General features: G+C 53.3%; 2 protein-coding genes and 1 long non-coding RNA gene across 4 annotated transcripts in view; 1 reads left to right on the top strand and 2 right to left on the bottom strand.

Annotated features, from left to right (window-relative positions):
• Positions 1–19,543, top strand: part of VSTM2L (V-set and transmembrane domain containing 2 like) — a 43,484-nt gene that overhangs the window by 14,034 nt on the left and 9,907 nt on the right. Inside the window, exons 2-3 of the mRNA XM_055265801.2 lie at positions 15,391–15,560; positions 17,301–17,351. Of these exons, the coding sequence (XP_055121776.2) occupies positions 15,391–15,560; positions 17,301–17,351 (221 nt within the window). The remainder of the gene's footprint in view (positions 1–15,390; positions 15,561–17,300; positions 17,352–19,543) is intronic.
• On the bottom strand, positions 1,597–9,567 carry LOC134735857 (uncharacterized). The gene is made up of 3 exons (XR_010119400.1): positions 9,453–9,567; positions 9,076–9,144; positions 1,597–1,610 (listed from the first exon to the last, which is right to left on the bottom strand). It is a non-coding gene; the product is annotated as an uncharacterized lncRNA (long non-coding RNA).
• TTI1 (TELO2 interacting protein 1) overlaps positions 12,208–19,543 on the bottom strand; it is a 105,699-nt gene continuing 98,363 nt past the window's right edge. For both annotated transcript variants that reach the window (XM_063633563.1, XM_063633562.1), the window contains 2 exons: positions 14,469–14,603; positions 12,208–14,346 (listed from right to left, as the gene is read on the bottom strand). In XM_063633563.1, the coding sequence (XP_063489633.1) occupies positions 14,169–14,346; positions 14,469–14,603 (313 nt within the window). In that variant the 3' untranslated portion in view covers positions 12,208–14,168. The remainder of the gene's footprint in view (positions 14,347–14,468; positions 14,604–19,543) is intronic.

Here is a 19,543-nt window from a genome sequence, read left to right as displayed (position 1 = left end):
GAATGAAGCCAGTCACAAAAGACCACATATTATATGATGCAGTTGATATGAAATATCCGGAATAGGCAAATGTGAGAATGCAGATTGGAGGTTGCCAGGGGTTAGGGGAGAGTGGGGAGTGAGGAGTTTCCTTCTGGGGGGAAGACAGCATTTTGGGACTAGTTGCACCACATTGTGAATGCACTAAATGCTACTCGATTGTCCACTTTAAAGTGGCTAATTTTGGCCAGGCGCGGTGGCTCATACCTGTAATCCCAGCACTTCGGGAGGCTGAGACGGGCGGATCATGAGATCAGGAGTTCAAAACCAGCCTGGCTAACACGGTGAAACCTTGTCTCTACTAAAAATACAAAAAAATTAGTCAGGCGTGGTGGCGGCCACCTGTAATCCCAGCTTCCTGGGAGGCTGAGGCAAGGAGAATTGCTTGAACCTGGGAGGCAGAGGTTGCAGTGAGCCAAGATCATGCCACTGCACTGCAACCCGGGTGACGGTGTGAGACTCTGTCTCAAAAAGAAAGAAAAAAAGAAAAAAAAAATGTTAGCCATTTAAATTTTTAGTAGGCAGGGCGGCCCCTCCTCCATCAGCCAGAGACAGGCAAGGACCCACCTGGGTGAATGTGCTTGTGTCTAAGGCTGAGCAAGGAGTGGGTTCCACCAGGGAACAGCGGTTGTTGTGGACCTTCTGGGTGCTACACACTGAAACAGGCTCTTCACTTGCATTTGTGCATTTAATCCTCAAAATAAGCCTGTAATCAATGACACAGTGGGAAACCAGAGCTCAGAGTAGTGAAGCAGCTTGCACAATGCCACCCAGCACGTCAGGGAGAGCTGTGGCTTGCATCCTCACCGTAAATCCTGGGCTCCCCCTCACCCTAGCACCCGACTGTCCCCCTGGCCCCTTCCCCTGTTAGCCACCACACCAGCACTTCCTGTGGGCAGAGCACAGTCTGAGCTCTGTGGAGCCTGGGGTTGCAGAGAAGAAGGAGGCTTTGGACTGGATGGGACAAGAGGCCCTTGACGGTGTGCAGCCCACGCAGGAGAGTAAACAGCTCCCACCAGGGGCAACATTTCTTTGATGTCTCCTATTTCATTCAAAATTTATGACTTCTATATTCTATCCCATAATATATTCATGTTTGTTTTAATACAAAAATAACGTTCTTGTCCCGTGTTTCTGGAGTGAAGTCAATGCCTCAGGAAGTTGCTTTCCTGGTTTGAGCGGCACAGACCATAAAGGGGTCATCGATTCATTTCTTTGTTCATTCATTCTCTAAGTATGCATTCAGGTATCTTCATTCCTTAAGTGGCTGTTAGTTCTCACCACGGTCAAGGATGCTGTCCTGAGAGCCACACTGGAAGAATCAGCAGGATTGGGATAGGGAAGTGGCAGGGAAGCTTTCCAGGTATGTGGCCCAGCAGGAACAAGGCTTGGAGGTGGGAACTAGTGATGGGTTGTGAGATTGGGCCATGGCCATCGGAAGCCAGGGCTGGTGCTGGGTGCTCGCTGGTGTCCACACTTGAGCAGGATCTATGTCCCAAGCCCCTTGTGATTAAGAAGAAAGTCTCTGCTGGTGCTTCTCCGACTTTAACACCTAACCCTCGCCAGTCTCCCTTGTTAATGAGAAAAAAACGGAGATTGAGGCTCATAGCCTTCAGCAGGCAAGCTTCTTTGGCTAGAATTTACGAATGCTGTTTGGTTTTCATAGCGTTTATTTTTACAGTTACCCTCTATTTATGGCAAGTGATGCTGATTTTTCATTTATGGCAGTAATAAAAGTCTTCTTTTAACCTGAATTTATTTAAGTAAAAAGGGAAAGATGCTTTGAAAATAAATATTAAGTAAATAATGGTGCATGTGGTACAGGGACCCTGTAGAAATGGTGATGGCGGCTAAAAGGCCAGGCCTGGGAGACCCCTCTCTGGTATGCCCTTTCCTGTTCTGAGTCCCCCTGTGACTGTGCAAACCTTAGTCAGCCTTCAGGTCCAAGCATATCCCCTTCTGCTGGTAACCTCCCCTGACTCTCCAGGCAGACATGAGCCTATCTTTCCCTCAGTATCTTCTAGAACCTGCACCTCCTTCCATAGCTCCAGCATAAGTTTGCCCTGCATAACCCTGGGCAGCACTATGATTCATGGCCATATGAGCAGTGCACATTCTGAACAACTGTACATGGCAGTCCAGGTTCAATCCCAGCCATTGTTCCTGTAGCAGTCTCTGGCATGTGTGTCTCTCCTGGGGACTGCAGGCTCCCTGAGGGCAGGGGCCTGATCTGTGGCATCCTGGGAAGCCTGGCACAGGGCCTGGCTTAGGGTAGGGGGTCCATCAGAGCTGATCTCTTCCATTCCTTTTGACGGAGGACTTAAGCTCCTACTGCACGCCGAGGCAGACACCTCCCACCAAGGCATGCTGCAGTTCCCTAAGCTTTCTTACAAAATGCCTTCTTCTTGGCTTCTTAGGAAGAAAGCCCATCTGCATTTGTTTGCCTGTTCCAAGGTGAAGCAACCTTCATCAACTCACACCTCCATTCCTCCTGCCGCAGGCACCTGTCAGGTGCCAAGGGCTGCCCAGAAAGAAACAAGGAGAACGCTCAGGTGCCTCCCTGGGGAGGAGAGGGCCCTGGACACAGCCAGGCTTCTCTGTTTCTGGAGGGCTTTTCCATCCTGTTTATCTGGGTTTTCCTCTTATGGGGGTTTTGTGTCTCCCGATTTTAGAAGCCAGCTGAGATTTACAGGCGGTTGGGCTGGGACCTCATTAAATCCTCCCTCTCCAGCCCTTTCCCCGGGAGAGCTCTTATTCTGCTTCCCAGCTAGGAGACAAGGTGGCCACAGGCCTTCCTGAACCTGGAGCACACACACCCTTGTGGCCTTGCCACCCAGCTGAGCTGGGCATAGAGCAGGCTTCCTGGAAATGGCCCCAGAGAATCACACTTTTTCTAGCTGAAAAGGATGGAGCTTAGATAAGATTTAGGCTTCAGTGGGGGAAATTTTGCAGCCAGGTTGAAGTCAGGCTGAACCCTAACTTGTCCCTTGAAGCTGTGTGATCTCAGACACCAACTCTCCTTCTCTGAGCCTTGGCACTCTCTCTGTGAAATGGGGCTGATAATAGTACCATCTCATTAAGTCTGAGAGGATGAAAGGGGTCCTGTGTGCGGTGTCTGGCATAGAGGAGGGGCTTGCTTCCTTCAACCCTGGGGCAGGGGACTGGCTCCAATGGCCCCCAGGTTCTCTGAGCTTTGGTTTTCTCACGCTGCTGGAAAAGGGCCAGGTATGGAAGTGGGCAGTGGCTGCAGAGGCTGTGGATGCCCCTTACTCTGTCTGCTTCATCACTGCAACAGTGGAGCCAGCAGAAACAGGGAAGTGTTTGAAGTCTAGAGTCCCAAGGTCTGGGTTCTAATCCCAGCTCCTGCTCCTGACTTGCAGTGTGACCTTGTGACACATGTCCCTGAGCCTCAGTTTCCCTGCCTGTAATAAAGGGACAATGATCCCTGCCCAGCAGGATCACTGTGAGCATCATATGGGATCAGGCACTTCACATTCCTGTTGCATCGTGGGCTCCAATCAGAAAGATGATGCCACGGGCTTGCTGGGCTGGCCTGTAGCCAACAAGGGTTGGGGAGCCACTGGCAAAGCAGCCACCCCCTCCTGGCACTGTCAGCCTTTATTTATTGCCCTGTTGCATTCTTGGTTGCGTTTCACAAGATGACTTTATGGGCCATCTCAGGGGAGCCTCCAGCCTGCCTGTCGGTCTGGCTAGGTGGCCCCTCAGCTGGGCCAGGTGGGCCAGGCTGGCCTTGGGCAGCCAGTGGCCACAAGGGTCAGGAGGAGAGGGACAGTGGGGAGGGGGCTGGCCTGCTGAGCCTCACTTAGGACCTCCCTGCTTGTGCATGTCCATAGTGTCCACATGTCTGTCCCTATCCCTGTTCCTGTGGGCACAGTCCCCCCAAGAAACCCCAATCTGGCACATAGTAGGTACCCAATAAATGTTGAGCGAATGAATGAACTGGATGAATGAATGAATGATTTCTATGCCTCTTGGTTTTTTCCTTAGAACTTCAATCCTCTGGGCTTTTGTCTGACCTTCCTTTCTCACTTGATTGATTGATTGATTCATTCATTCATTCATTCATTCACTCATGTTAGCACACGCCTAGCCACCTCCTGTGTGCCTGATCTGGGCTGGGCAATGCAGGGCCCCTGACCTGGGAGATCTCCCAGCTTGCAGGAGACCCAGACACCTCAGCATCTGTCATATAACACACTCCAGGGCAGGGAGAGGCAGCCTCGGAGACCTCTGGGGGCACCAAGCAGGGCTTCCACCCTAGCCTGAGGAGGGAGGGCACCTTCAGGCAGAGGACTACCTGTGAGTCAGGATTCTAGGGACAGTGTGCAGGCTGTGTCCTTAGGGGGATAGATGTAAGTGGCCGGGAGGGTCTGCGGTTGGGGTCCGGGCAGAACCAGAGCCTGCAGACTTTGGATACCTAGCCTGGGAGCCTGATCTTGACCCTGAGGGCTGGTAGTTTGCCAATGAGGCCCAAGTACAGGAGCTTCCTGAAGGCCCCAGGCAGCCCGGAGCAGGGAAAGTGGGATCCTTCCCCTGCCTGCCACCAGAGCTGCTACAGCAGTGTTCCTGAGCATCTACTATGTGCATGGCATTGCTCTAGCTGCCGGGACATAGCAGTGAACACACTAGAATCTCCTGCCTTTAACTAGAATCTCCATCTTCAATTCTAGTTGGAGTACAGATGATACATAGAAATAAAATGAGCAAACATAATACGGGAGTGATGAGTGGTAAGGAGAAATATGAGGTAGAGAAAAGGGAACCGAGAGAGGGTGGGGGAGCAGGGAGGGCCTCACTGAGGAGGTGACATTGGAACCGAGGTTTGAAGGAGTTGAAGATGTGGGGAGGGACATTCTGGGAACAAGTCCAGGGGATTTTTGTCTTCCTTCCTTCCTTCCTTCCTTCCTTCCTTCCTTCCTTCCTTCCTTCCTTCCTTCCCTCCCTCCCTCCCTCCCTCCTTCCTTCCCTCCCTCCTTCCCTTCCTCCTTCCTTCCTTCCTACCTTCCTACCTTCCTTCCTTCCTTCCTTTTTTTTTTTCGAGATGGAGTCTTGCTGTGTCGCCCAGGCTGGAGCGCAGTGCCATGATCATAGCTCACTGCAGCCTTGAACTGCTGGGCCCCAGCGATCCCCCCACTCTAGGAGATTTTTATGGTAAATCCGCTGCTGCAGTGAGCCCAGGGAAGCCAGCAGAGGCTTTAACAAAATTCTGGTAAAATATACAAAACATAAAGTTTCCCATTTTCCCCGTTTGTAAGTATATGGTTCAGCCGCGTCAAGAACATTCAGGCTGCTGTGCAGCCATCGCCACCATCCAGTCCAGAAATTGTTCATCATCCGAAACAGAAACTGTGCCTGTTCAATAGCATCTCCCCTCCCCTGCCGCCAGCCCCCGGCAACCCCCATTCTGCTTTCTGTCTCTGTGAGTTTCAATCACACCATATTTGTCTTTCTGTGACTGGCTTGTTTCACTCAGCATAATGTCCTCAAGGTTCATCTATTTGCAGCGTGTCAGAATTTCCCTCCTTTTTAAGGCTGAATACTACTCCATTGCACAGATGGACTAGATTTTGTTTCTCCATTCATCACTGGAGGTTTCTGAGTAGGGAGCATCACAGTGTGATCTAGTGAGAGATGGGGCTGGGCTGAGGGGTGACCAAGGGGTCAGTGGGGCCACATTGGTTCTCACTGTGCCTCCCTCTAGCCTCAGCTCTGCTTTGGTTTTCTTGAATAGAACTGCCCCTGCCACCAGTCCCCAAGGGGAGTCCTGCTTTCACTCTGATGGGTGTGCTGAGGACCATTCTCTGCAGGCATCCTGGAGGAGGCAGCCTCCCACTAGACATTTGAGGGTTGAAAGGGCAGGGAGGGGCCGGGCGCAGTGGCTCAAGCCTGTAATCCCAGCACTTTGGGAGGCCGAGGTGGGCGGATCACGAGGTCAGGAGATCGAGACCATCCTGGCTAACACGGTGAAACCCCGTCTCTACTAAAAATACAAAAAAAAAAAAATTAGCCGGGCATGTTGGCGGGTGCCTGTAGTCCCAGCTACTCGGAGAGGCTGAGGCAGGAGAATGGCGTGAACCCGGGAGGCGGAGCTTGCAGTGAGCCGAGATCGCGCCACTGCACTCCAGCCTGGGGGACAGAGCAAGAGTCCGTCTCAAAAAAAAAAAAAAAAAAAAAAAAAAAAAAAAAGAAAGAAAGAAAGGGCAGGGAGGGCTGTGCAGAGGGAGACAGGAGATTCAGGGCTGGACCAGAGGGTCTGGGATGGGGAATCTGGGCTCAGAGATGGAGGGAGCTGGGGGCTGCCTGTGCTGGATGAGCCCCTGTGGCTTGCATGAGTCCCACTGGCTCCCAGGGGCCATGGGAGCACCAGAGGAAATGAGCACTGAGAGAGCTAGAGGACCGGTAGGTGAGGGGCTGCAGGGCCCACGCGTGAGTAAAATACAGATGCACCCAATGCATAATCTGATGAGATGACAAGGAAGCATCTTTAGCCATCTTTCTAGAGATTATAGGGTGTTTGAGCTAGGAGGTGAGAGAAAGGAGTGCTATTTATTGAGCACCTACTATGTGCCAGGCATGAGGCACATGTTGTCTTGTGTAATCCTCTCTTCAGCCCTCTCATTCTCTCCTGTTTCCAGATAAAGGAGCTGAGGCTCTGAGAAGCAAAGTGGTTTGCCCAGGTCACACAGCTAGGGAGTAGGGGAAATAGAGTTTGAACCCAGACCTGAAGGCAAAGCTCTAAGCGGTTCATGCTGAACCAGGGCCTGGGAGGTTAAGGAGGTCAGGGCCCTGGTCTCAAAGGGCAGGCCAGGTCCTCCAGGTCATCTCCTGCCTTTCCCAGAAGTCAAACCCAGTGACTCCGGCCAGAGCCACAGAGCCATTTCCTGCAGCTGATGCACTGATAATCAGGCCTGGGGTTAATTAATACATCGCACCCCCAATTAAAAGCAGAAAGAAAGAAGACGTTGCATTCAATCAAGTCCCGTTCTCCTTCTCCTGCAGAATCCTAATTTGTGGACACCGGTTTTAATTGTCTTCCCAGCGAGCCCAGCCCAGCTCAGGCCCTGAGGCTGGAGAAGACAATTGCATCCTTCTCAAAAATCTGTAACTATACCAGCCTCCCTGGGGACTGGCTGCGAGGAGTTACCTGAGCAGGGAGGGGGGCTCAGGGGCAGGGTAAGTCAAAGAGGAGAGATGGATTCTATGTCCCAGACTCAGCAGTGATGCTCACATGGGGATTAGGGTCTGGGTAGCTGGAGGGAAAGAGTATGGGTAGGGGGCCGGGTTACAGGCTTCCACTTAGAGCCCCCTAGAACTGGGTTCAGTTTCGCCATTCACTCAGTCTGTGGCCTTGGGCAAGTCACTGACCCTCTCTGAGCTTCAGCCTCCCGATCTGAAAATGGGGATAATAATGATCACACCCACTCCATAGCATCATGCTGGGAACGTGAGAAAATGTATGTAAAGAGCTTGCACCTGGGTATGGTGGCTCACGCCTGTAATTCCAGTGCTTTGGGAGGCTGAGGCAGAAGGATTGCTTGAGCCCAGGAGTTTGAAACAAGCCTGGGCAACATAGCGAGACCCTGTCTCTACAAAAATTTTAAAAATTAGCTTGTTGTAGTGGCATGCACCTGTAGTCCCAGCTACTTGGGAGGCAGAAGCAGGAGGATCACTTGAGCCCAGAAGTCCATGGCTGTGATGAGCTGTGTTCGGCTCACTGCCATGTTCATGCCACTGCACTCCAGCCTGGATAACAGAGTGAGACCCCGTCTCAAAAAATAAATAAACATGGCCAGGCGCGATGGCTCATGCCTGAAATCCCAGCACTTTGGGAGGCCGAGGTAGGCAGATCACCTGAGGTCAGGAGTTTGAGACCAGCCTGGCCAACATGGTGAAACTCCATCTCTACTAAAAATACAATAATTAGCTGGACGTGGTAACATGTGCCTGTAATTCCAGCTACTCGAGAGGCTGAGGCAGAAGAATCACTTGAACCTGGGAAGCAGAGGTTGCAGTGAGCCGAGATCGCACCACTGCACTCCAGTCTGGGCAACAAGAGCGAGACTCCGTCTCAAAAAAAAAAAAAAAAAAAAAAAGAAAAGACAAAATAATAAATAAATAAACAAACAAAGAGCTTGGCACGGTGCCTGGCACAAAACAAGTAGTCTTTATTTCTTAGAGATTATCATTACATCATCATAATCAGCAGCAGCAGCAGCAGCATCAAAATACACATCAGTCACCTTCTAGTTTCTGGTGCTGGCGCAGTATCCTCACAGAGTTAGGAGAGGGAGGAAGACCTTGTTGCTGATTGAGCTGCCTGCTTTCAGTGGGGGTAAGAGGAACTGAGCTCCCCATCTCTGAAGGTGTGCAAGTGGGATGAGAAAGTGTGGAGCCCAGCGGCTGAATTTTACCTGATAACTCAGACCAAATCCTGGTAGGGGCTGGCAGACCCATGGATCTTGGTCACAACTGCCAGTCAGATCAATGTTTAAAATCCATCTCTGTGTGAATCTTGGGCAAGTCATTTTACTTTTCTGAGCCTCGATTTCCTCATCTGTCAAGTGGGAGTGGGCGAGAGTGTTAGAGACAATGTCTGCATGGTGTTGGGCACACAATAGATGCTCAAGAAAGGAAATAGATTTTTTTTTTTAAACAAGCTTTCTTTCCTGCCTCCCTACCTTTGCTCACAGGATTCCTACTTCCTGACACTTTCAGGCCTGCCTCTGCTTGTCAATATCCACCCATCCTTCAAGGCCCCTCCTCCCCCATGTGGAAGTGACCCTTCCCCTTCCCAATGCCCAAGGCTCTGCCCTTAGGACATCTATGACTTTCCTGTTCTGATGATCTGAGCTGGTGGGGCTCTCAGGACCATCAGGACTAACCCGAATTGTACAGAGGCGCAAACAGACGCTCAGGGAGGGGAGAGAGTCTCTGGAGGTCACACAGCAAGTCTGTTGGCAGAAACAGGCTCCGTCCTCCATCCTTGGCTCCCAGTCCAATGCTCCCAGCACTTACCTGTGTCCACAGCGGGCTTCTCCCTCCGGGGCAGCTTGGGGCGGAGGTCGGGACAGGCCTTGGTGCTGACTGTGAACAGGGAGGCCCAGATTTGTCGTCAGATGCCCAGAGCCTTGAGTTTCCCACTTGTCACTGTCTCCTTTACTACCGAGGTCAGAGTCAAAAAGTCCCTGAGGGTGCCTCCCCTAACCCACCGCCCATAGGCAGCTCCTGGCCAGCTCTGGGGATCAGAGAAGCCCTGGGACCACAGCCCCACTATGGAGTGGGAGAGCTGGGGCCGCACCCACAGCTAACTCCTTTGGCTCCCACGAGGCCTTGAACCTGCTTCTCTCCCTGTCCTCCCACCTGAAGCCCCTCACAGCTCCTGGCTCCATTACCTAGCCCACTGGGGCTAAGGCAAGGGCAACACCTCTTCCGGGAAGCCTTCCCCCATTGCCTCCAGCTGGGTGAAATGCCTCTACTGTGCCTGCCCAGGCCTTTGCACTCAGAATGAAACAGGCTCCCCACCCTGCCCCACACGACTCTGCAAGGTTGGCCATTTGAGATTGAGCCTTTTTTTTTTTTTTTGAGATGGAGTTTCGCTCTTGTTGCCCAGGCTAGAGTGCAATGGCGCAATCTCAGCTCACTGCAACCTCCGCTTCCCAGATTGAAGCAATTCTCCTGTCTCAGCCTAACAAGTAGCTGAGATTACAGACACCTGCCACCACACCTGGCTAATTTTTGTATTTTTAGTAGAGACGAGGTTTCACCATGTTGTTCAGGCTGGTCTTGAACTCCTGACCTCAAGTGATCCTCCTGCCTCTGCCTCCCAAAGTGCTGGGATTGCAGGCATCTGTCACTGTGCCCTGCCGTGGGACTGAGCCTTTTTAAGAAATATTTAGGGGCAGGCGCGGTAGCTCACACCTGTAATCCCAGCACTTTGGGAGGCCGAGGCGGGTGGATCATGAGGTCAAGAGATCAAGACTATCCTGGCCAACATGGTGAAACCCTGTCTCTACTAAAAATACAAAAATTAGCTGGGTGTGATGGTGGGTGCCTGTAATCCCAGCTACTTGGGAGGCTGAGGTAGGAGAATCGCTTGAACCCAGGAGGCAGAGGTTGCAGTGAGCCAAGATTGTGCCAGCACTCTAGCCTGGTGAAAGAGCGAGACTCCGTCTAAAAAAAGAAAGAAAAAAAAAGAAATATTTAGGTTGGCGCAAAAGTAATTGCGGTTTTGGCCATTACTTTTCATGGCAAAACCGCAATTACTTTTGCAGTAACCTATAGCTCTACCAGAACAAGGCATTTGGGCACTCTGGGAAGAGCATGGACTTGGGCGTCACAGAGGCCTGGTTTCAAATCCAGGCTCTACTATGTGGCCATGGAAGGGTTATTCCCTGGCACTGGGCCTCGGCTGCCTGGTCTGAGCCATGCGGACATGTGATGGGGGGACCTGAAGTTTCAAATCCAGACTCTACTATGTGGCCATGGAAGGGTTATTCCCTGGCACTGGGCCTCGGCTGCCTGGTCTGAGCCATGCGGACATGTGATGGGGGGACCTGAAGTTGGCAGAGCTCACCACCTGCTAAGACGTCAAACACGTGGCCACTGAGCCCTGGGAATGTCAGGACTGAAAGGTGCCATGAACATGTAAAATGCACTCCAGTTTTCCATGACTTAACACAAAAAAGAGTGGAACATGTCTCATTAGTAATTTTCTTTTTTTTTTCCAAGACGGAGTCTTGCTGTTGCCCAGTCTGGAGTGCAGTGATACGATCTCGGCACACTGCAGCCTCCTCCTCCCGGGTTCAAGTGGCTCTCCTGTCTTAGCCTCCCAAGTAGCTGGGACTATAGGCACGTGCCACCACACCCAGTTAATTTTTGTATTTTTAGTAGAGACTGGGTTTTGCCATGTTGGCCGGGCTGGTCTCGAACTCCTGACCTTAGGTGATCTGCCCGCCTCACCCCCCAAAATGCTAGGATTACAGGCATGAACCACTGTGCCCGGCCTCATTAATAATTTTCATTACATGTTCAAATAATTTTTTGATATCTTGGCTTAAATAAAATACATTATTAAAATTAATTAATTTCACTTTTTTTTTTTTTACTTTTTTTTCATGTGGCTCCCAGGAGATGGAATATTCCATGCGCGCCTTGCAGTGTGGCTTACATTCTGTTTCTATTGGACAGCGAGGCCCTAGATGGCCACTACTGGGGTCCCGGTGGAGAGGTGGCCATGTGGTGGGGTCCTCCCCTGTGCTCCTGCCCACCCCAGGCTGCCACGCCATGCCAGGGCCCAGGAGGTGTCTGCTTGGGGATAAAAGGGTCTCTCCCGGCTGAACCCGGGCTGCTGAGTTACCCTTGAGTAGCCCCTGCCCTCTCTGAGCCTTGCCTTCTGCATGAGTAGGAAGAGCTGGTGGGCCAGAGTCAGGGTTTTCTGTCAGTTGGCAGGGGCGGGGGGGCCGTGGGCAGGGGGAGACTGAGTGGGGATGAATTGGAGGCCTGGCCCTTTCCGAGGAGACCCCAGCAGAGCCTCCACCCAAGGGCGGCCCTCTCTGTTCTCCTCCCACTCATGAGACCCACGCACATTGTCTCCCGTGCCCCCGCCCACCTCACATGGTGCCCACCTCATATGGTTCCCACCTCACCTGTGTCTGGGAGAAGGCAGCATGCAGTGGCTGAGTCACACTGGCTGGGTCTGAGGGCTGGCTTCAGCCTTTCTTGCTTTGTGTCCTGCATTAAGCAAGTTCCCTGATAGCTCTGGAGCCATTTCCCCACTGGAAGAGGGGAAGTGGAGGCACTCTCTGATTTCCATGGCTCAGGCAATGGCACCTGGAGAGGCCACAGCCGTTTCCCTCCACTGTTTTTTGACCAGCCAGGGTCACACTGATGGTCATATCAGATCCAACCAGGGTCCTCACCCCTCTCCTCCTGTTTGCAGAGGCCCCTAGTGCCCTAGTGCTGGGCAGGAGGGATGTGAATCAAGGCAGAATCCGCCATCCTGGGCGAGGGACCAGCTACTCACTAGAATCACCTCTTGGGCTGTTCCCGTGCAGGCTCCTCACTATCTCCTTGTGTTCTGCTCGAGTGGCAAGTGGGTGTCTGGGAAGACTCCGAGGGCGAGACCTGGCCCAGGACTCTCAGGGCAGGGTCCCCCTAGCTCTGGACCCTGCTCCACCACTGCCCAGCCAAGGCTGTTTATTCATTCATTCAAAAAGCACTTATTGGCTGGGCGTGGTGGCTTATACCTCACCTGTAATCTCAGCACTTTGGGAGGCCAAGGCGGGGAGATTGCTTGAGCCCAGGAGTTCAAATCCAGCGTGGGCAAAAAGCAAGACCGTTTCTCTACAAAAAATTTTAAAAACTAGTTGGGCATGGTGGCTCGTGCCTGTAGTTCCAGCTACTTAGGGGGCTGAGGTGAGAGGATTGCTTGTGCCCCAGAGGTCAAGGCTGCCGCAAGCCTTGAATGCACCACTGCACTCCAGCCTAGACAACAGAGCGAGACCCTGTCTCAAAAATAAAATGTATTTATTGAGCACCTGCTATGTGCCAGGCACTGCTGTAGGAGCTGGGAGGGAAGGCTGACAATAACATACATAAAATAGGCATATTAGCTGTGCTGTCCAATACAGTAGCCATTACCTGCAAGCGGCTATTAACATTTATGTTTACATGAATTAAAATTAAATAAAATTTAAAATTCAGGTCCTCAGTCACATTTCAAGTGCTCAGCAGACACAGGTGACTGCTAGCTACTGTACTAGCTCAGGTACAGAACACCCTCCTCATGGCAGAAATTCCTGTAGCCAGTGCTGATGGCGTAGGAGGGAAGGGTGGTTTGAAGTGCTGGGTTTAAATGAGGTGGTCAGGGCAGGCCTCCCTAAGGAAGCAGACTTTGAGCAGGGTCCTGTGGCAGGGGAGGGAGGGAGCCATGAGAGGGATGGCTGTTCCAGGGGAGTCTGAGGAAAGGGTGTTCCAGGCAGAGGAATTGGCAGGTGCAAAGGTCTTGAGGTGGAATCTCAACTGGGATGCCCGGGGAAGGAGCTGAAAGGAGGCCGCTGTGGCAGGAGTGGGAGCAGGGAGTCAGCTAGAGGCCAACACCAGAGGGGAATGGCCTCCCATGGAAGGCCCTGTCAGCCATCTGGAGTGCAGCGGTGCGTTCAAGGCTTGCTGCAGCCTTGACCTCCCGGGCACGAGCAATCCTCTTAGCTGGGCATGGTGGCTCGTACCTATAATCCCAGCACTTTGGGAGGCAGAGGCAGTGAGGACTGTGGCTGTTACTGTGGGTAGGAGCACGCCCTGGGAGAGTGGTGAGTGGAGCAGGGACAGGGACTGATTTCTGTTTTGTCAAGGTACGTCTGGCTGCTGTGTGAAAATAGCTTGTTGGGGAGGAAGAGTAGAAGCAGGAGGCCAGTGAGGGTTCCCCACTGTTGTAGGTGAGAGAGGATGGCAGCTTGGCCCCGGCAAGTCAGCAGAGGTGGGGAGAAGGGGCCAGATTCTGGAGGTGTCGGGAGGCAGGACCCACAGGGTTCCTTGAAGACTGAATGTGGGAGGGGAGAGAGGAGGGAGGGAGCCCAGGACGACTAGTTTCTGGGTTGATCCCCTGGAAGGAGGGGGTGGCCCTCACGGTGATGTGGGGAAGGGACCTTCCTTCCAGGCGCCTGCGTTGCCTCTTACTTAGTGGGAATAAGAAGGGTCACAGCTTTGATGTGGGCTACGTGTCATGGCGCCCCACACCATCCCTCACAAATGTTCAGGAACTCAGACATTTATTCCTATTAACCAACCAGGCGTTGTTTACAGAACAGCGGCTGGGACTTCCAAGCCTCAGCAAGCGGGGAGCCTCCAGGAGCTGCTTTCTAAACCCTTGACCTTGAGGATTAGGGACATCTCAAACTTGCTGTCAGCCCAGAAACCCACTGTTCAAGTCGGGCTGCACATGGAAACCCCATGAGCAGAGGAGAAACGGCAGAAGTTTCCAGATGGAGTCATTTGTCAATTCGCGTCACCTTCAGTATCCTGGGGACAGGGGGATGAGAGAGGTGGCCGCAGAGCAGGGGCCTGAATCTAGGATTTCACCTCCTAGCCCAGGACTCCCTCTTCCTCCTTCCCTAAGCTGAGCTGGGGTGGTGAGGACTCCCAGGGCTGGGAATCTGCCCTTCTGGGCCAGGGGACCCTGTTAGGTTGCAGCAGCCAGGAGGGACAGGGTGGGGGCCGGGGGATTGACAGCCACAATGTTCCTGGGTGAACTGCACGTTGCCAGGCATCTTTCCAGGGCAATAATCTCTCCTGAGAAGAGGAAAGAATTCTAATTACATCTCAAGACAATATTTGTTTGGGGAGACAGCAGACAGAACGTATGGTGGGGAGGAGCACTGGGCCACATGAAGTGGGGATGTTTTCTCATTTACCTGGTAGGATGGAGGATGACGGATGGGGCAGGGTTCCTGCTGGGCCAGGGGAACCGTCTGCCCTGGGCTGTGGTGGAGAGCTGGGCTCTGCATGGGGCAGGAGGCAGGAGTGGCTCACACCTCACCCTGGGTGCCCTGAGAGGGTGGAGAATTCTGTACCCATTCCGTCCACGGAGCAGCTACTCTGCGCCAGCAACTGCCAGCTGCGGGAGCTCTGTGTCCCTGTCCTCCCGGAGCTGCCACAGGCAACAGGGCAGGGCAGGAGTTGGGGGACCTTCTCGGGATCCTCAAGGAGGACCTTTCGGGGGGTGACATTTGAGCTGAGCTTTGCCAGATCTGAAGGAGCCAGCCAGGCAAAGAGGGGCGGAGGGAAGGGCATTCCAGAAGGAGAACAGCCAGAGCAAGAGTGAGGCCAGAAAGGGAGGCGTGTCCACAGGACACGGAGGAAGCCAGGGGAACGGGTGCCAATCCCCATGCCTGGGGTCCCAGGGGAGGGTTCTAAGCAGGGGAGAGGCCACATCTGATGTGGTTTTGCAAAGATGTCGCTGGCCACTGTACATGGAAGCTGGAGTAACTCAGGAGGGGAACCGAGCTGGGTTACTGGAAGAACCTGGAAGAGCTGATGGAAGCGGCAGCGCCTCCCTGGCCCTCTTGCTGTCCACATCCAGCCCAGGCCTTCTCTGATCCCTCATCCCCGTCTCATGTTGGCTGCTGCACACGCCATTGGCCTGCCTTGCTGAGCTTCTCGGGTGCCCACCTGAAGCCAGACCACTCCCACCAGTGGGCTTGCAGGTCACCCCACCCCTCCCCCACCCCATCCCCCACCGTGCAGGGCCAGCTGCTCCTACATTCTCCACCTCCCTCACCCACTAGCCCTGTGGTTTCCTGAGGCCCGCCACTCTTCCCCCTGTTTCTTGCACAGCCCTGTTCACAGAGACACCCCATGACATGACAGCACAGACGGGCGAGGACGTGGAGATGGCCTGCTCCTTCCGTGGCAGCGGCTCCCCCTCCTACTCGCTGGAGATCCAGTGGTGGTATGTACGGAGCCACCGGGACTGGACCGACAAGCAGGCATGGGCCTTGAACCAGGTAATGCCCCTGGGGAGATGCCCAAGCTGGGCTGGGGAAGTCCTGGTCCCTGGGGTAGGGGTATTTCTCTGCCCCCTTCTCCTCTGAGGGATATGGGCTCCAGCGCTGTTCTCCACACCACACAGCTGTCTCCCTCCCTTCTTCCTCCTGGGGTGGGGGTTTTAGGTGATCATGGAGGCTTATTTGGGGGAACAGGCAGGAGGCAGAGCTAGGCTGAGCGCTTGAAATGGCCACAGCAAGAAGGGCCTTCCAGAGCACAGAGGGCCTCCCTTCGGGGTACAGGTGAGGAAACTGAGGCCAGAGGGACAAGCTGGCTTCAGGTTATGGAGCAAGGTGGGTCTTGTGACTCACTTCCCACCACTTCTCCAGGCCACATGGGCAGCCTTTTTCTAAAGAGCTCTGCAAATGCTGAGTTCATTCACAGGCACACACGCATGCATGCACCAGGCTCCCAGCACACCCTTGGCTGCACATGTGCTTGCCCCTCTACACGTGCATGCTCGTATGTACACACCTGTAGAGCAGATGCTGTGGGGGCTCTGCCCCATGCCCGGTGTGCAGCATGCCCTGGGACCAGCCAACTGCCAGCTCCTCTGGCTCTGCTTGAGGGTTTTCCCTGGACACAAGAGCCTGCCGGCCAGCAAGGCAAGCAGGAGGAGCAGGGGACTCAATAGGCAGGAGCAGCCCCCACCAATGACCCGCAAAGTTGGAGGATGAATGCCTCAGCTCCCTCGCCCTTAGCTGGGATGACCGAAGCATGTTCTTCACTGTTTCTCCAAGTGCCCAGTGGGATGAAGCTCCAATTGCCTACAGTGGTAACTAACCAACAACATACCCCCCATTATTAACTTTCTTCCTTTTTTGGTTTCACTCACCTTCTCCCCTACTTGTGTTTCCTGGGATCACCTCCCAAATAAACTACTTGATCTTTGTCTCAAGGTCAGCTCTTGCAGGAACTCCATCTAAATCATTTGCATCCTTACACATATGTATACACTAAGGAACACGCAAACGCATAGAGATCTGCCCACCCATTCATATACGAACACATGTATCTGCACACGTTCACAAACACGCACTGGCACGCTCATACACTCCCCATGTTCATGAAAGAGTGTCTCACATGTGCCCAAGGGCATATCAAACTCTGTCTTGCTCCTGGGGGTGTCACCTCCCCAACACTTCCAGCCCTGCCACATGCAGGTTTAGAGGACTCCAGTGGCCAGAGAAAGCCCTTAGGCAAATCGTTGCAGGTATCTGCGGTTGGAAGCCTCCAGGGTCAGTTTGCAAAGGTGGGGAATGTGGGCAGGGTTCCCACAGCATCTGCACACACGTTCACATGGGTGACACACCTGAAGATACAAACACACTCTCAGATAGAGTGACTCAAGGGTACAAACACGCTCCTAGCAATGTACCAAGCTGATGCTTAGATTTCTGCCTGTTCACACTCCCTCCAATATATACCAAAGTACCCTTGTGTATCTAAATACACAGATGTGGTCAGTTTTCTACGTACCTCCATTATCTTCTTTTGCTCTGACCTCCCCTCCGTCCCCTGAGTGGATACAGAAAGGGACCCCAACTCCAGACTCCATGGCCCCCAGGCCTCATCTGCTGTCATGAGAATCTTAGCTGTTGTCCGTATCCCTATAATGTGTCTCCCCGCACTGCCACCCCACCCCCACCCTGTGCTAACACCTTGTCTCTGTTCTCTCCGCCCCTCCCCGCTCCCAACAGCTAAAAGCATCTCAGCAGGAAGACGCAGGGAAGGAGGCAACCAAAATAAGTGTGAGTTTTGATAATGACTTCTCGAAAGGGCTCTAATGGAGGGCACAGCTGTGACTTAAAAAAAACTGGGGTCCAGTTCAGCGGGGAGCTTGGGCAAGAAGATGGAAGAGAAGAAAAAGAGAAGGGAAAAAAATGGCCCTGATCTGTTTTTTAAAAGCCAGAGATTTTTCAAGTTCATTCAATGATGGGCACAAAAAATGACAGGGGAGAGAAGATGCATTTTCTCCTGTCGGGGCCAAGGCTGTGTGCATCCTGGTGCCTTCATGCTTGTCTCAGCAGCATTTTTTATTTGGGGAACCAACGAGGTCTAATGAGCCTGAGCCAGCTTTTTTTGCCCTATCATGACTGAGTGTTACGCCATCTCAGGGTCACTCGGTGATCTGGCCCTGGGGATGGGGTGGGGGCACCCTAGCCAAAGGATTTCAGGACTGGCCAGGCCTTCTTATTTGTTGACTCATTTGTTAATAGCCACGCTCTATAAGAAGGGCCAAGCATTCACCCATTTTGCAGGTGGGGCAGCTGAGACTCAGGAGGTCAAGGACTTGCCAGAGGTCACACCAAGGGTGACTGGTGTTGCCGAGCTACCTGGCTTCAGGGCTCAAGCTCTTTGTCACTGGGCTGTGCTGCAGGCCAGTGCAACTGGGGCCCAGGGGAGTTCAGGGAGTGATGGCTTTTGTGAAGGAGGGGGCACCCAAAGCCAGTCCTGGGAGAGGCAGACAGGAGAAAGGAGGTGAACTGGGGAGAGAACACGGAGTGGAGGGGACCCGCCCGGGGACATATGTGGCCATGCAATGAGGCAAGGTTTGTTCATGGGGCGTGAGGTCAGCTTGGCAGGGGCATGAGGCCAGCCTGGCAGGAGGCTAGACATCTACCAGCAACACACTCAGAAAAGGCAGGTGTCCGTGGGGGTGTGAAGAATGTGCGTGTGTGCGTGCATGCTTGTGTGCGTGTGTGCGTGCATGCACATGGCAGGGAAACATTTCTAAATTCACCTTTTTTGCTTGATTCTTCCACAACTTTTCAAGGACTTGTAGGGGAGCTCAGGACCCCAAGGCCAATTCTACATGGATGAACAGAGAAGCCGCACCCCCGAACCGAGGTCACCATGTGGAGGGTGGGCACAGGGAGTCATTGGGGTGCCATGTCGGGCATCAGAGGTGGCATCATGGAGGCAGAGAGGCCAGGGAGGGGGCTCCTGCAGCCCCTTCAGGCGGGAGGGGGTGGACGAGAGAGCAAGGACCTTCCAAGCATCATTTGTGCTGTCTGGCCCAGGGCACAGTTGGGGTCTGAAACTTCAAGCCATTTCCATCCGGCTCAGGGTGGCTGTGGGTCCACCCCCCACCCTCTGCCAAGGATGCATCCATGTCAAATGCCCCGTTTCTGGCCCAAACACCCATCCATTAAGCCCAGGCAGGTAGATCTGTGTGCATATTAATACCCCGTTCATCACAACCTTTTCTCCTATAATTTTGCCTGGGGTTTAAGGAGCGGCTCTGGCAAAGGAGACAATAATCTAATTGATTTAGAGGATTAGAATTCCAGGCTGCTGGGTCCCACATGAGGGAAATGCAACGATGCTAATTAGTTAAATAAAATAAATGTGCTCAGCATGAATGTGCAATTACCCCCAGCCCCCCACCCCCAGCCCCTGAAATTCCTGCACCAGCTGGGGCTCCGAGGGTCTGGTTAGGAAACGCACAAACAGGCATGGGCCAAGCTCCTCATGCAGACAGCGCCACAAGAACAACCGTTCCTAATACACAGATACTCCCTGGATTCCTGCAGTCTGAGGAGGTGGCCCAGACTTTTCTCCGTGGCCTTCAGAACTCTGCACAATTGCTCTGCTCACCCTCCAGCCTCACCTCCCCTTGCCTGACCTCACTTCCCTTCCCCTCCTGACCCTGGCAGCCTTTCCACCTTCCCGTTCCTTCCACCTCCAGGCCTTTGCACAGGCTGGTCCCCCTGCCTGCAAAGCTGTTCCTCTCTCTCTTCCCACAGAGCTCAGCTCGGGGAAGCATCCCTTGAACTTGTGACCCAGCTGGCGCCCCTCCCATTTCCCTGCTGGCTGTATTTCTGGTTGTCATTATCCACTTGTGTGAGTTTTTGCTTCATGACTGTCTCCCCCAGAGATGAGGGGCACTGGGACTGAGCCTGCCTGACTCACTGTTGCATTTCCAGAGTCTAGCACAGGG

This window comes from Symphalangus syndactylus, chromosome 24, assembly GCF_028878055.3.
Source record: "Symphalangus syndactylus isolate Jambi chromosome 24, NHGRI_mSymSyn1-v2.1_pri, whole genome shotgun sequence".
Lineage (NCBI taxonomy): Eukaryota > Metazoa > Chordata > Mammalia > Primates > Hylobatidae > Symphalangus > Symphalangus syndactylus.
The sequence above is the reverse complement of the archived record's forward strand: the minus strand, read 5'-3'. Positions and strand labels throughout refer to the sequence as shown.